We start from the raw sequence: 15,239 nt of genomic DNA, 5'->3' as shown, positions 1-15,239 counted from the left end.
AAGACAAGAGAAACTGAAGGACAAGGGCAAGGCAGGGCAGCGGAGAGCACTGAGGTACCGTAGCAATGGAGGGAAGCAAGCTGTGATGAGGCGAAGCAGCCGCTCGTCTTCCTATTTATTCATCAGAGGACTGTTAAAGCGTGTGTTGGTCCTGGCGCCTTGCAGAAGTGTAGAGAGAGGCAAGCAACGGGGGCATCCATCTTGGAATGGAGTCCTCCGGCCATTCCAAGTCCAGTGATGCCATAAAGACCATGTCTTTGTTTCTCCTTGCAGGCTCCTGACACCCTATCATGATTCTTTATTGAAGTGTGACGGCCACAGTTTAAACCGCGTCTGTCACACGTGCATTTCCATTACCCAAACAGGGATGGAAAGTCTTTGTTTTTCAACAAGCATTTCACAGAGACGTGCCCTTTAAAGGCCTGTCTTGGTGAAATGCTCTCCCAGCAACCCCGTGGTCATACATTAGTGTTAGGAGGCCCACATTTGTACACAATACCCATGGTTTTTAATTTTGTAACATTGCTGTATGTACAATTTCTAGAATGAAATCACCCTATGGGATGCCAAAATTTCAAAAGCACTGGACAAAACTCAATCATGCAAAACATTTTTGTATGTTATTTATACAGTTCTGAACATTTCAATTGACATTTTTGAGAACATTGATACAGAATTCCTTATTGATTACCCATAGATTTTCATATGTTTCAATAGACTTGCTGGTGTACAAGACAACAAAATGTTACATTCATTACTTTTCGATTTTGTATTTTTCCATACACTTCATGTGTACAGTGATGACATCATTCTCTATTTATTAACTATAGGTTTGTGTAGATTACAGACTCTTCTGTGACCACTGACAGAGTTCTCCATTCATTGCCTATAGATTTCTATACACTTATATAGGCTCGTCTGTGAACAGTGACCACATAATTATCTACTCATTGCCTATTGCTCTGTACAGTTCCATAGACTTGTCTGCGCGTCTTGATCACAGCTCTCTCCACTGCCTATATATATACTTATGTACATTGCCAAGGACTTTTCTGTGTAGGTTGATGAGGAAATTCTCCATTCATTATCTATAGCTTTTTGTAAATGTCCATGAATATTTTGCGAATCTTGATGATGACATTTCTCCAGACCTGCTTTGTTTTGGATAATTCAACATTTGATGATGAAACTCTTCCTTTCATAAAATCCCATACATACATATGGTTGCATTCGCACACATTTTACACATACATAGAATCCCTTTGAGTCCCACACGTCTCGACGGAGTGCCTATGGAAAGCTGTACTTCAGTAAAAACTAATAACAGGAGAAACATGTGCGTCTCTACAGACATAATACAGAATGTATACATCATTTCAGAATGTGCTTTTCGGTCTGTACAGAGGATCCTGGAGGGCCCTTCCATTGACTGTTGATCTGAAATATCTGTTTGCCAGCAGGCTCTGGTGGGTCACAGACAGTAAGATTTGAACAAAATACGGCGATGATACACAACATGTTAAGGTCATTAGCTTCTTTCCAGCCAGTGTGAGCAAATTTGACTCTCCCCTGTAGACTGACGGGACGGCCCATTTGTCTTATTTCTTTGTTAAACCTTGATAGCTGAGTGGCCATATTTTCTTCTTCCATCAAACTGCATGGAGCGACCCTGTGATTTGAGCATGGTTAGGAACATTATAGGCCAGGGACAGGTAAGGCCACCATGGATGCCAAATGATCTGAGACTGGAAACATTGTCGTTATTCCAACTTTGGTAATTGTCGATTGTCACCCGTGCCAACCCCAGATCCACCCACAACCCACCTTTGCCTGTTGGAATCCATGGCACTAACATGACAGCAAGGCAATCTTGGCTCTTTGTCTGGTATTTGTAGAGATATCCTCCAGAATGCACATTGATAGAAGAACGATATCCCGTGATCCGTTAAGAACGCTGAGAAGGGTTTTCGCTCTGGCATGAATTGGTAGGGTGTGTACACTCCCCACCATCACTCAGGAGGCCCTTCTGACCACAGTTGAGTGATGACTGATCTCACAGCATAAAGTGGAGCTATTTCTCTGCTCCTTAGAGAAATGCACACACACATGGTCTATCCCCAAACCAATCAACAAAGACTTGAAGGGTGCAAGGGGTTCTGCGCAAAGAGGCAGAGAGTGAAGGAAAGGGAAAAAGAGGGTGCCTTTGAGAGCAGACCGGCTTGGTACCCCAAACATAGTTCCACCTGCGCAACATCTGCTGCAGCTTTCTGAAGTGTCCCATCAGTGCTTGAGCGGTTCAGCTAAACTGCAGAGGTATTCAAAACTTGTCAAGGTAACAGTCCATTGTCCCCACACATGGGACGCTAAAAGCAATAACTTTGCCTGAAATAGGGGTCATCCTCGGGTACTGCTGGCTCGTTCTCCGAGAAGCCAGTAGGTCCTCACTTTCCCTTTACCCTGAGGGGAGAGAAAAAGAAACAGCTATTAGACTCAAGAGGAAGCAGAGGGAATGAAGCTTTGTCTCAAAAAGGAGAACCCGGCTGAACGGCAGTGGCGAGCCGTGTAGACAGTCCTTGGGGAGAATAGTTTCAGAAGAAACTCAAGGGGCAGAGCAAGGCTCCCCTACTAGGAAGCTTGATGTCAAGGGAACAGGCTCTTATCATGAGAAGAGTTCATAGGGAACAGAAAGATCTGTCACAGAGAGTATGGGCAGCAGTCCTAAAACATGAAGGCCGGAGGGAATCGAAGACGCCACTCCGGCAGGAAGATCAACAATCTTGTGATAAGCAATCTGCATTGGGAAAAATGACAGCTGTACCGGCAGATTGAACACAATGTAACAGAACATATTTACACAAACTTGTGCATCATTGACTCTCTCAGGCCACGATATAAACCACTCCCGTTTCTGTGAATCAAGAGATCCGTGGTTGACAAACTTCCATTGTGCATGGCTAGGGACTGTGGGCAACCTTCTCAAATAGGAGAACAGTTCATGCCTACATACGCCAGACCAGCCTGCTCCAAAGTGTAATCAAAGTCTGGTTATCCCCCAGGTCAAACCCAGCGAAACATGGATACCGCCAGAGCTTATGCTCTGGGCCATGCCTCTTAATTGCAATCACTATACATATCTATTCACTTGCATTTCCCCTGCACTTGGGCGATCTCAATGTCACTGGAGCTAGTAAGAATGTTGGCTTGTCCCCCTTTGTTTCCCCCCATTTGCCTCGTCGCACTTTGAAACACTTGTGTGTGAAGGCATGTCTCTCAAGTGTAATCAATGTGCATGGCTACGCCTTTGGTCCGCCCTGTGCATAGGTATGCTATTCCACGCATGCCTTCAAGTACCCCCACTTTATATGACTATATCCTCCCAGGGTGGGCCACTGAATGCAAATGTCCCAGGCCATACAGCAAGTGCAACCTCTATTTATACCACGCCAGACCATGCTTGCCAAGTGCAATCACTCTACATGGCTACATCTGTGTAAATATTGCTTACTGTGCATTCCTACGCCCACTCTATTGTCCTTGTACTAGTGCAGCATACATGGCCAGGTCACAAAGTAGCCTACAAAGGAAAGTAGATCTGCTTCCTCGTTTCACTTTGCGCTAATTGCTTTCCTTTAGGCTTAACTATTGGTGTATGCGTAACTAATGGATGATTCATTTATTACATACGCTATGAAGGGGCAGATCGGGCCTACCTAGGCTCGGGCTGGCGGGCCGTTACCGCCCATGTCCTCCCACTGATGTGGGGGTGAAAGCCATATTTGCTGCCAGTAGTCATCTAGGAAATTTGGAGTGGAGATTCTCTTACACAGCGTTTTTTTTCCAGTTGCATCAGCTCCCTATTTTTATTAAATGCGCTGCGCTCTGCTCCCGAGAGCGGAGCACATTTAATTTCAATAGGGCGCCTGCCGCACATTCTCCCAGCTCGAGGGAGACCTTGAAAGACTTCCCCGAGCTGATGTGGTATGGGGCTAAAGGGAAGGCGCCCTGGGCGGTCACCCGGGCAGCCCACCCCTAAGGCTGGCCTTGCGGCTCATATTAAAATCTCAAAGGATGTGTTCCTGAAAGAGAAGTTGCCACCCAGTCTACTTCCATACCACACTGCAAAAGTAGACTGGCTGACAGCCAAACAAGAGATGGTTGCGTCATTAAGTGCACACGATGTAAAGCTTGTACATTTCTAACTATCAAACAACCATTTCCAAAAATGGTACTCACAACAAAACATGAGACACTAGGAAGAGGATGCTGTGCTCTATGACATATTAGGAGTACACATGACTATGCTCATGTGACCTGATGCATTTTGGCTCTAAAATCTGAACATTGAAAACATACATTATAGAGTCTTTGGGAATGTTGATACCAAATATCCTATGGCCTAGATCATATGCAAACCTCAACTTGAGGAGTAGACAGCACCTTCAGGTTGAGACACCTGGAGACTAAGCTCATTAACTCAATGGGGCAACGCGTTTGTCTTGGAAGCAAGACAACACAGAGCAACACAGGTTCAAATCCTGGACTGTCATCCAGTATTAAGTGTCTGAAAAATTATTAATTTATTAATGGGCATTCTTAAATCATCCAGGCACACTACTTGGACAAAGAGATGAACATCCTTTTGAAGTGGCGAGCTGCCCAAGCACCAGCGTAATATAGACATCTATTATTTATAAGAGCAGTGTACAGTGTCTTACTTTGGATTACCCACTTGGGCCAAACAAATTAACAAGGGGTGTCTTGGGAATCCCTCTGCCAGACATTAATCCTGGTTACAAGAGCCTTACCCAGATTCATTAGCTCACTATCTTTCACAGAGGAGAAATATCCCTGCATATCAGTCTTTCTCTTGCCCTGGGGCAGTCCTGCACCGAAATGCTAGGCAAGGGATCCACATGTGGACACGCCCTAAGTTACATGGGGAATCCAGGCGTGGACCCCTTGCTCACTATTCTTAGAGAGGCACAGCTCCACCTCACTGATGAGGTCCAACCAGACCGAAACACGTGTCTGGGGTTGCTGTTGGTACTCTTGTTCAGAGGAGAATTGCCTAGCATTTTGGTGCTGGACTGCCCCAGGGCAGGACAAAGACTGATATGTTTGGGATATTTCTTCTCTGTGAAAGATAGTGAGCTAAAGACCCTGCGAAAGTCTCTCGTAACCGGGACCAATGTCCGGCAGAGAGACTCCCAGGACCCCCTTGTTTTTTGCACTTGGGCCAAACATACATGTATGTTTTACTAATGTGTTAAGTGTGTAAGTGCCTGCATGGGCAATGCAACCATACTATGTTCGTCCCATGTTTGTGGTATGCTTCAATTCAATGATGTTATAGCTACCAATTGCAGTATGTCTATCCCGTATCCCACACGCTGAGTATTTATCCCTGTATCCCTCAGGCTCTCCTTCTCTGCTTACAGATCCTGCATTAAACATGGTGCAGGGGTTACTTTTTGAATTCTCTCAGACTAAATGTATTTGCAGTTTTACTTGCTGATTAATTTTGTAATAATGAATTGCTTGCATTTTGCCATACATTCACAATACAATGCTGATATGTTGTGTACATTTTATTTATGTTTTGTCCTGTTATCATTATACTGAAAGCTTACAAAATTGCAAAAATAGAAACCTATACAACAATAAAACTGCTTAATTTTGAACTTTTAAAATAGTTGAACATCTGTATTAATGATATATTTCTTTTATGTCCATCACTTATTGGGTACTTATAAAATGGTGGCGATAATGTTTTATATAAATGTTTCTTCACTATTTTTTATTATAATCGAACCTAATGAATTCCACACGGACAGAACACATGGTTTGTTTCTGGAAAGTAGCCTGTAAGGTCGCCCCCACAATTCCTTGTTTAATTGGTGAAATTAAGGTTTAATCTTAGGTTTGGAGGTTTCTGTGTGGTCTTGCATTTCGTCTCTTTTGATCACACAATGTCTTACACAAGGTACAATTGTTTTGACACATACGTTCTAAGGTGAAAAAGCTCGCCTTCTTAGGGCGTGTGTGTTCATGTTCTTGGGGCAATCACAAACTGTTCATCAAAACAGGCCATCTAAGCCTGTTTTGTTTAGATGCATTGCAAAGGCCGGAAAGGGGATAGTTTATTTCATTAAATCATAAAAGGAGTACAAAGTGGACCTGATTACGACAGGTTTTTCCTGTTCCAAACTGGCCCAAAAAGACAGGTGTTTTGTTTTAAACTTCAGACTGTGTTGCACAGCCTCCAAAGCCTCCCTGCCTTACGTGGCTATGACAAAGAGGGCCACACTATCTGCCCCCCACTTTATCCACCTTAAGGGGGTGAACAGGTGAGCAGGCCTTAGCGTGTGCGGGTGGCTCCCCAGGTTACTTAGTCACACGGGCAATTCGTTGGTGTGTGAGAATGTGGGCTCAGGGGCTCTCATAACTTACCTTCATTTCAACGTCCCCGCGAAGCTGGAGTTCGAAGCTGCCAAACTCCTCCAGGATGCCCTTGGTTGTTGGCGACACATGGATCCGCAGCGCTGAAACCAGGAGACATAAACACGCTCAGCCAAGACCCGGAAACCGGTTGCCGTACACGCTGTACACATACACAACCATTTGTGGGTGGTATAGGCGCCTTACAAATATCCAATACACGAATAAATAAATAAATAAATACATACATAGCAAAAGCAATAGTATATTGGTGGAAATAGTCACAGTTACTAACGTTGAGAGTGCCAACGCTGAACCTTGACTCACAATACACCATTGCTTCACAACTCTACACTTAAACATTAGGTAGGCACCTGAAAGTGAATTGTACTGAAGCCCCTTCACCACACCCTTCACCCCTTCAATGCCTCGCCTCGCACCAGCCAGGGCAAACGCCACCTTGATACTAAAAGATGACCCTCATTGCAGGATGGATGCACAGGCAGCTCACACAGATCAGGAAAGCACCACTTCAGGGTAGCTACAAGTGCGTATCACACAATAAGAAACGCCATCATGGCACCATCGTTGCAATAGTAGAGGTGACCTTTGGTGTAGGGCTGAGACTCGTGACCTTGCAGAAGAGAAGCCACTAAAACAGAAATACTCAAGGGTGGCCCTGCCATCAGGACTGAAACAAAAACACCTGACACAAGACAGGGAACCACCACATCATTCCTGAAAGGTGTGCCTTGCTGCAGGACTGGGGTTTGTGCATCTCACACGGATCACCACCACATCATTCCTGAAAGGTGTGCCTTGCTGCAGCACTGAAATGTATGCACCTCACCCAACACAGAGCACCACCACTTCATTCCTGAAAGGTGTGCCTTGCTGCAGGACTGAAATGTATGGACCTCACCCAACACAGAGCACCACCACTTCATTCCTGAAAGGTGTGCCTTGCTGCAGGACTGAAATGTATGGACCTCACCCAACACAGAGCACCACCACTTCATTCCTGAAAGGTGTGCCTTGCTGCAGGACTGAAATGTATGGACCTCACCCAACACAGAGCACCACCACTTCATTCCTGAAAGGTGTGCCTTGCTGCAGGACTGAAATGTATGGACCTCACCCAACACAGAGCACCACCACTTCATTCCTGAAAGGTGTGCCTTGCTGCAGGACTGAAATGTGTGCACCTCACACAGGGCACCACCACCACTGCAATATAGAGCTGTGACTCCCACTTAAAGACTGTTACAAGTGAACCTCTGCAGTACTGGACACTCCCACTACAATATGCAGATATATGTATTTGTATGTAGTTATTTATTTAGCGCTATTTCCCCACTTGTGTGGCCTCAATGCGCTTTACATAAGAAAACCCCCTTATTAAAATAGAAATGTTCCCTCCAGGTGGCTCTGGCGGTTTCTTAACAGACTCATCACTCAGTACATTGGCCTCAGTACAATGAAAGACTGACCCAGTCTTGTCAGGATTCTAATCTGCCACCTGCAGGAAGAAGGGAGATTGCAGTTGCTGGTGCGTTCACAAATTGTACTGTCGGACTTCCTATATGTTTGCATTGTAATGAGAGATCAGTAGCACAAGAGAGCGTGAGACACTGTTCCAGGAGTAAACAGAGACGGACAAGGGGTCGCTTAGGCAATAGGGAAAATAGGGCAGGCCCTGAAATGTGGATGACTGCCCCAGTCCCAGGCCTTTCAGTGGTACTGACCTGCCATCTGATCTCCCAATATTCCCATGCCTTGAGGCCCTACTCTGGGAAGCAGTCTGTCTTTAAGAAATAGGAGTAAAGGATGGGTTGTGGTGTGGCTGTGGCCGGAGAGAGCTGCGTGGAGCCTATCCCTGTTCATCCGTGTGTAGTTTATTGTCACTTAAGTTTAAACATGTTGTTTTGTGGAACATAACAAATTGAGGTTTAGGGATATGAAGTCATAGAGCTTTGTGAGGAGTAGAGCTGAAGAAATAGCAGACATCAGACAGTGGGATGATCCAGGGTGTCATAACCCCAACCAGCCAGGACTCCTGCAGTTTGCTGATCCAGGGTGTCATAGCCCCAATCAGCCAGGACTCCTGCAGTTTGCTGATCCAGGGTGTCATAACCCCAATCAGCCAGGACTCCTGCAGTTTGCTGATCCACGGTGTCAGAACCCCAATCAGCCAGGATACTGCAGTTTGCTGATCCAGGGTGTCATAGCCCCAATCAGCCAGGACTCCTGCAGTTTGCTGATCCAGGGTGTCATAGCCCCAATCAGCCAGGACTCCTGCAGTTTGCTGATCCAGGGTGTCATAACGCCAATCAGCCAGGATACTGCAGTTTGCTGATCCAGGGTGTCATAACGCCAATCAGCCAGGATACTGCAGTTTGCTGATCCAGGGTGTCATAATTTCAATCAGTCAGGGCTCCTGTAGTTTGCTGTTCTGGGGTGTTATAACTTCAATCAGACAGGACTCCTTCAGTTTCCTGATCCAGGGTGTCATACCCCCAATCAGCCAGGATACTGCAGTTTGCTGATCCAGGGTGTCATAACGCCAATCAGCCAGGATACTGCAGTTTGCTGATCCAGGGTGTCATAATTTCAATCAGTCAGGGCTCCTGTAGTTTGCTGTTCTGGGGTGTTATAACTTCAATCAGACAGGACTCCTTCAGTTTCCTGATCCAGGGTGTCATAACCCCAATCAGCCAGGACTCCTGCAGTTTGCTGATCCACGGTGTCAGAACCCCAATCAGCCAGGATACTGCAGTTTGCTGATCCAGGGTGTCATAGCCCCAATCAGCCAGGACTCCTGCAGTTTGCTGATCCAGGGTGTCATAGCCCCAATCAGCCAGGACTCCTGCAGTTTGCTGATCCAGGGTGTCATAACGCCAATCAGCCAGGATACTGCAGTTTGCTGATCCAGGGTGTCATAACGCCAATCAGCCAGGATACTGCAGTTTGCTGATCCAGGGTGTCATAACGCCAATCAGCCAGGATACTGCAGTTTGCTGATCCAGGGTGTCATAATTTCAATCAGTCAGGGCTCCTGTAGTTTGCTGTTCTGGGGTGTTATAACTTCAATCAGACAGGACTCCTTCAGTTTCCTGATCCAGGGTGTCATACCCCCAATCAGCCAGGACTTCTGCAGTTTGCTGATCCAGGGTGGCATAACTTCACTCAGCCAAAACTCTGGCATTTTGCTAATCCAGGGTGTCATATTAAGTGGAACCTTTCTTTCAACCGTCTCTATGCATAAGAAAAAGCATCTTGAAGCCAGTATTTACTCTGACAGTGAGCCAGTGCACTGAGAGAGGTAACTTGATATATGATCTAGTTTTCTCACAAGTTTTAAAGTACCAATGTCGTAATTCATATTAAGGACTTCCTGATTTCTCCAAAGAGTTATTTGCGAATCTACATACTCGGTAATGAGGAGAATTTTCCAGGATCTGAATTTGGGGTGCTTGTAATAAACACGTTGTAGTAGCATTGGCCCTGATACAGCTTATCTTTTTGCATAATTGTTAATGCTGCTAGTTCCTTCATTGAGGCACTGAAATCAATGTACACAATCATTAATGTCTACTTAATTGGCAACGTCTTGGTGCAGGGCCCTTAGGCCAAACTCCTCCTATTTCATAGATGCTTCCTGCGCCTTATCAATTTCTTTTCCTTTTCTGCTATCCCTTCTTACCCCTCTTAGGCTCCTCTGCTGCCTCCCTCCTCTGCCACCTCTTCGACAACCCCTGATGTTTCTCTGGCCACCCTGTTGCCTCCCTCCTCTGCCACCCCTCTGGCACTCTCTTCTCCCTCGATGACTACCCTGCCTTCTCATCCTTCCTCGGGCCCCTCCAACACTTCTGCGAGGTGTACCTCTGGCCTGTACCCCTCCGTGGAAGTCCTTCAAATGTGGCAACCTGCTCCACATTGCTACTCTCAACTCTCACTCAACTGTCAAACACTCCCCTGATATCTGCTGTCTCCTGGAAGAGCTTGATTTGGATGTAGCCGGTCTCACCGGGACTTGGTTCACGGTCAGCTCTGTCAGGAGTTTTGACACTCCCCTTCCCGATGGCTACAAGATCCTCTTTGAACCCAGAACCAACCGTCCCGGTGGGGGTGTAGCCTTGATTTTCCCTGGGTGGATCCCTGCTTCTATTATTCCAATGCAGCTCTACTCCTCTTTTGAATGCCTGGTCTGCAGGCTTTCCATCTCTCCTGGCCTCCCTATTACTGTGGGCACTATCTACAGGCAGCCTGGCTAGGTCGCCATCTTCCTCTCTGAGTGGGCTGACCTCTCCTCTTCGCTCCTTGCCTCTACCTCCCAACTTCTCCTCCTCAGAAACTTGAACATCCACCTGGACGCTACCAGCCCTTCTTTAGGACTTTCTCTCTCTCTAATCTTCCCTCTGTCCCGACTCACTCTGCAGGACACGCCCTGGATATTCCGATCTCCTCAGACCTCCCCTTCTCTAAGCCTCTCAACACTCCTCTCTTGGAGTGATCACTTTCTCCTTTCTTCACACCTCTCTCTCCCTTCCCCGCAGGTCAAGCCGACTCCAGCACTGCCACCTACCTTCTCGGTCATGAGGCATGTGTCAGTAGAGGCTTTTGACGCTACTTTTTCTCCTACTCCTGCACCTTTGGCTGACTCACACCCTGACACAGCTGTAGTGATTTGGGTAGGTCTGTATATCAGATGGTCCAAGGGGTGTGATGTCACTGTGGTGGAATGTTGAGTGGAACGTGCAGGCTCGGGGAAGGTTGCCTGTGTGGCAGTTGGGGGCCAGCCTGCGCAGGGGCTGGTGGATGTCTTCATGTAATGGACTTAGCAGTAACTTACTTCTTATACCTTGTTCTCTCCAAATCAGTAAACTAGAGAACCAGCCATCGGTCTCCTACTTTAATTGTGTAACAGTTCTTTACATTGGCGATGAGGAATTCGGACCGAGAAAACAGGTTAAGGGTCTCTGACACGTTTTCAAGGAACGTCAGTCAGCGGCGTTAAAGTGATCCGACGTCAATCAGGAAACAAAGTGGAGAGAAGCTCCTTGAACCGTGAAGTGTCCTCCATCATGATCTGTGGCAGTAAAGCAGCGGCGGTTGCCCGAAGGCGCTGTGTGACGCGGCGGTAAGGTACGCTGTGCATCTGTCAGAGTTAAGTTCAAGCTCCAGGCTTATAAAATGAGCTATCCTTAAACTGCTTTGTGAGGAGGTGCTTAATGTAACTTGTGAGTCTGTGGCGAGTGTAGAGGCAATAAAAGAGGCTCACAGTTAAGCTCACATTTCAGTGGTGTGTTAAGGGGCACAACAGGTGAAGAGGTCCTTTGTAAAGGGAGCTTTTGTTTGGAGCAGTTCATGATACAGGAACAAACTTGTGGAGACACCGGAACAGGGGGCACTTATCTCGTGGATCTAAAGCAGCAAGGTGGCATTTTCTGGCTGTTTTATTGGGAACTGTGTTGGCTCATTAACGAACTTCTGCAAGGGTCACGGGGGACTCTGGTGTAACCGGTGGCGTTTATCACAGGGGGACGTTACTTCAGGGTGGTGCCGGACTGAGCCACTTATTGCATCTGCTCAGTGCCAGGAGCTTAGAGGGAATGATGACGTTGGAGTATAAGCTAACGGCCGCAGAGGGAGTCGCACGCGGATCACGTGACATCAAAGGAGTTCTTTCTTCAGAACAATGGGCAAACACGCAGCTCGGTAAGCAGAAAGCTGAAGGTGGCGGACTAGATGGGCGACAGTTTCTGAGTGAGTTGGAGGCAGAGGATACAGGACTGGAGGAAGGGAATGTTCAATACGGCAAGAAGTTAACATTTTCAGCGAAAATGGATTGTGTTTGTACCGTGGTGCCAAAAGTTCCGTTGGGAGATGTTGCATATGGTGAAGGAAAACTGTGTCTTTCCGACAAGGATCTTGGCGTCAAGGTCGAGGAAGTCCGCACCCATTTCGAGGGAGAGTCACGGCGAGAGGAGCATGAAGTGGAGCAGTTTGATCTGATGGACTGGAGGGTCGAGAGGAGCATTGAGATCTTAAAGGAACTTGACCGGGATCTGTTGCAATTTTTTAGACAGCTGCAGTGTTATGATCGAGAGTATTAGTATTTCAGGTGGTGCGAGGCCTGTCAGGGGTGAGTGGTTGTGGCATGATTTGTCGTGGCTTCTGTTAGTTTAGAACTGAGATGAGTGGTGCATTGAATGTTTACGAGGGTGCTGCGGATTTTAATGTGGGCACACTGGAAGAATTCTAGTTTCTGTTTATTCATGCCATTTTTGTTATGAGGTCAGGAGGGTTTATGGGTGTTCAAAGCTCAGAGGGTCATTAGAGGAGCCTTGTGGCTATGGGGCTCAGTTGATGTGTGTTTGAGTTCTGAGCATTTGGAAGGTTGTGCTCAGAGAGTTAAGCGATGAGCTGTTAAACCTCAGTGGTGACTAGCCCAAAGAGTTAGGCGATGGGTGTGGCGCGCCAATTGAGGATGAGTGACCGGGTTCGGTTTGGTTCAGGTTGAGTATTTTGAAGACCAGCTTTTGGCTGGGTACACAGCATGGCACTGTGTGGTTTTGTGTTTTCGAGACCAGCATTAGGCTGAGAACATAGCATGGTGCTGTGTGGGAGGTGTGTTAGTTCGGGTGTTGCCCAGAGAGTTAAGCGATGGGCAGTGTGCACCAACAGGGGACGTGTGGTCTGAGTTTGTGGTCTGAGTTTGTTTTGATCCAGGTTGTGTGTTGAGTAAAGAACAGTGTTGTACTGGGTACACTGCATGGCGCTGTGTGGAATTCGTTTAGGTTATGTATTTTGGAAGACCATAATTGTACTGGGTACACGGCATGGCGCTGTGTGGAGATGAGGTTAGGATATATGTTAGTGGGGACCAGTTTCTGGGTGTTCAGCACTGTTCTGGGTGAGTCAGATAGGTGCTGTTCTGTTAGTGTGCTTGGTGTTCTTTGTGTGTTGGAGATCACCTTTGGGGGGTACCGGGTGTGTGTTGGTGTGGAACAGAATTGTGCGAACAGGTTTGTGCGATTGACGGAATTACTTGATCTTCAATTTTAGTGTTTGCTGCCCTTCTGGAGGCAGTGGTTTTGGAGTTGAATTGGTGATGGTGGGGTTCGGTGAGTTGTGGAGTATTTGTCATGTGGTTGATAGGCTGGTTCCCTTTTGATTGGGTCTGACTGTTTGGCCTACGGTCAGTATGGATGGTCACGGTAGGGGGAGTGACTTTTTTTGGCACGGGTGTGTTGGTTTGGAGGGGTTTGGATTTCTATAGGTTGAGGTGATTGGAGCCATTCTTGTGATTTTTAGTTATATCTCATTGTGGTTGATTTGGTTGTCTGCAGCGTGTAAGGGGGAGATGTGTAGTGATTTGGGTTGGTCTGTATATCAGATGGTCCAGGAGGTGTGATGTCACTGTGTTGGAATGTTGAGTGGAACGTGCAGGCTCGGGGAAGGTTGACTGTGTGACAGTTGGGGGCCAGCCTAAGCAGGGGCTGGTGGATGTCTTCATGCAATGGACTCAGCAGTAACTTACTTCTTGTATCTTGTTCTCTTCAAATTAGTAAACTAGAGAACCAGCAATCGGTCTCTGACTTTAATTGTGTCACAGTTCTTTACAACAGCCCTCTCTAACCTTCATCTCTAACACTCTGGATGTCCTTGCCACTGTCATGAGGATCTGCTTGAAGCCCAAGTCCAAGTGCAACTCGTGGTACTATTCCGATCTTGCCACCCTTAAACGCAAGTGTAGGGTGAAAAAGTGGAGAGCCTCGGGCGCACCCCCTGATAAACTGGCCTGCCGCTTGCTCCAAAGGCAGTACAGACTCTCTGCCTTCTCTAAGAAGAGAGTGTACATCCAAACCTGCATTTCTGTGGTATCTAAGAACTCGGCTGAACTTTTCAAAATCTGCAAGGAGCTGGCCAATCCTGCTGCAGTCTCTACCTCTCCTGTTCCCTCCCAGGCGCTCTGCACGGCCTTGGCCTCTCATTTCGATACTAAAACTCAGGACATCCTGTCCATCCCCTTTTCTTCTACCTCCCCTTCCTCCTCCACTACCACTCCTAGTCTGTCTGAGGCTGCCTCTCCTCCTCCTTTCTCCTCCTTTCCCCTGTTCACCCCTGACAATGTTTCTAGACAAGTCCGATCTATGAAAGTCTTGTCAAAGCACGTTCTTCCCTGCTCATCCAGAACAATCAAGGGCCACATCGACACCCTTGCTCCTGCCTTGGCCGATTTCTGCAATCACTCCTTTGCCACTGGAACTTCCCCCTTCCCCCTTAAGCACTCTCCTGTGCACCCCCACCTAAAGAAGCCCTCTGCCAATCCTTCCTCTCTGGCTAACTATAGCCCGATCGCCATCACTCCTTTCCTGGGCAAACTCTTGAAAAGTTGGCCATCTCACAGATTACTCTACATACTGAATCTGTTGGTTGCCTCCATGACCACCAGTCTGGCTTCAGAGCTGCCAGAAGTATGGAAACTGCTCTCCTGAACACCCGTGAAGACTTGCTCTCCAATCTTGACTCTAATCTCCCTTCTGTCCTCATTCTTCTTGATCTACCCTCTGCTTTTGACATGGCCAACCATGCCATCCTGCTCAATCATCTCCGGGACAACCTTGGTATTACTGATCAGGCCTTGGCCCGGTTGACCTCCTTTCTCACTGACCGACCCTCTCAGGTCCAACTGGGGTCTTTCCTCTCTTCTATATCTCTATCTACTTGTGGTGTTCCCCAGGGGTCTAACCTCTCTCCCTGGCTCTTCAACCACTACCTGGCACCTCTTGCCCACC

At 47.1% G+C, this 15,239-nt stretch overlaps 1 protein-coding gene across 1 annotated transcript in view; it reads right to left on the bottom strand.

The window, feature by feature from the left end:
* Positions 1-610: 610 nt before the first annotated feature.
* NPR1 (natriuretic peptide receptor 1) overlaps positions 611-15,239 on the bottom strand; it is a 1,222,629-nt gene continuing 1,208,000 nt past the window's right edge. The window contains exons 21-22 of the mRNA XM_069651231.1: positions 6,451-6,542; positions 611-2,457 (exon numbers count right to left, since the gene is read on the bottom strand). Of these exons, the coding sequence (XP_069507332.1) occupies positions 2,395-2,457; positions 6,451-6,542 (155 nt within the window). The 3' untranslated portion in view covers positions 611-2,394. The remainder of the gene's footprint in view (positions 2,458-6,450; positions 6,543-15,239) is intronic.

This window comes from Ambystoma mexicanum, chromosome 1p, assembly GCF_040938575.1.
Source record: "Ambystoma mexicanum isolate Mex_15411 chromosome 1p, UKY_AmexF1_1, whole genome shotgun sequence".
NCBI classification, from domain to species: Eukaryota; Metazoa; Chordata; class Amphibia; order Caudata; family Ambystomatidae; genus Ambystoma; species Ambystoma mexicanum.
Note: the sequence above shows the minus strand (reverse complement) of the source record. Positions and strands in the feature narration are given on the sequence as shown.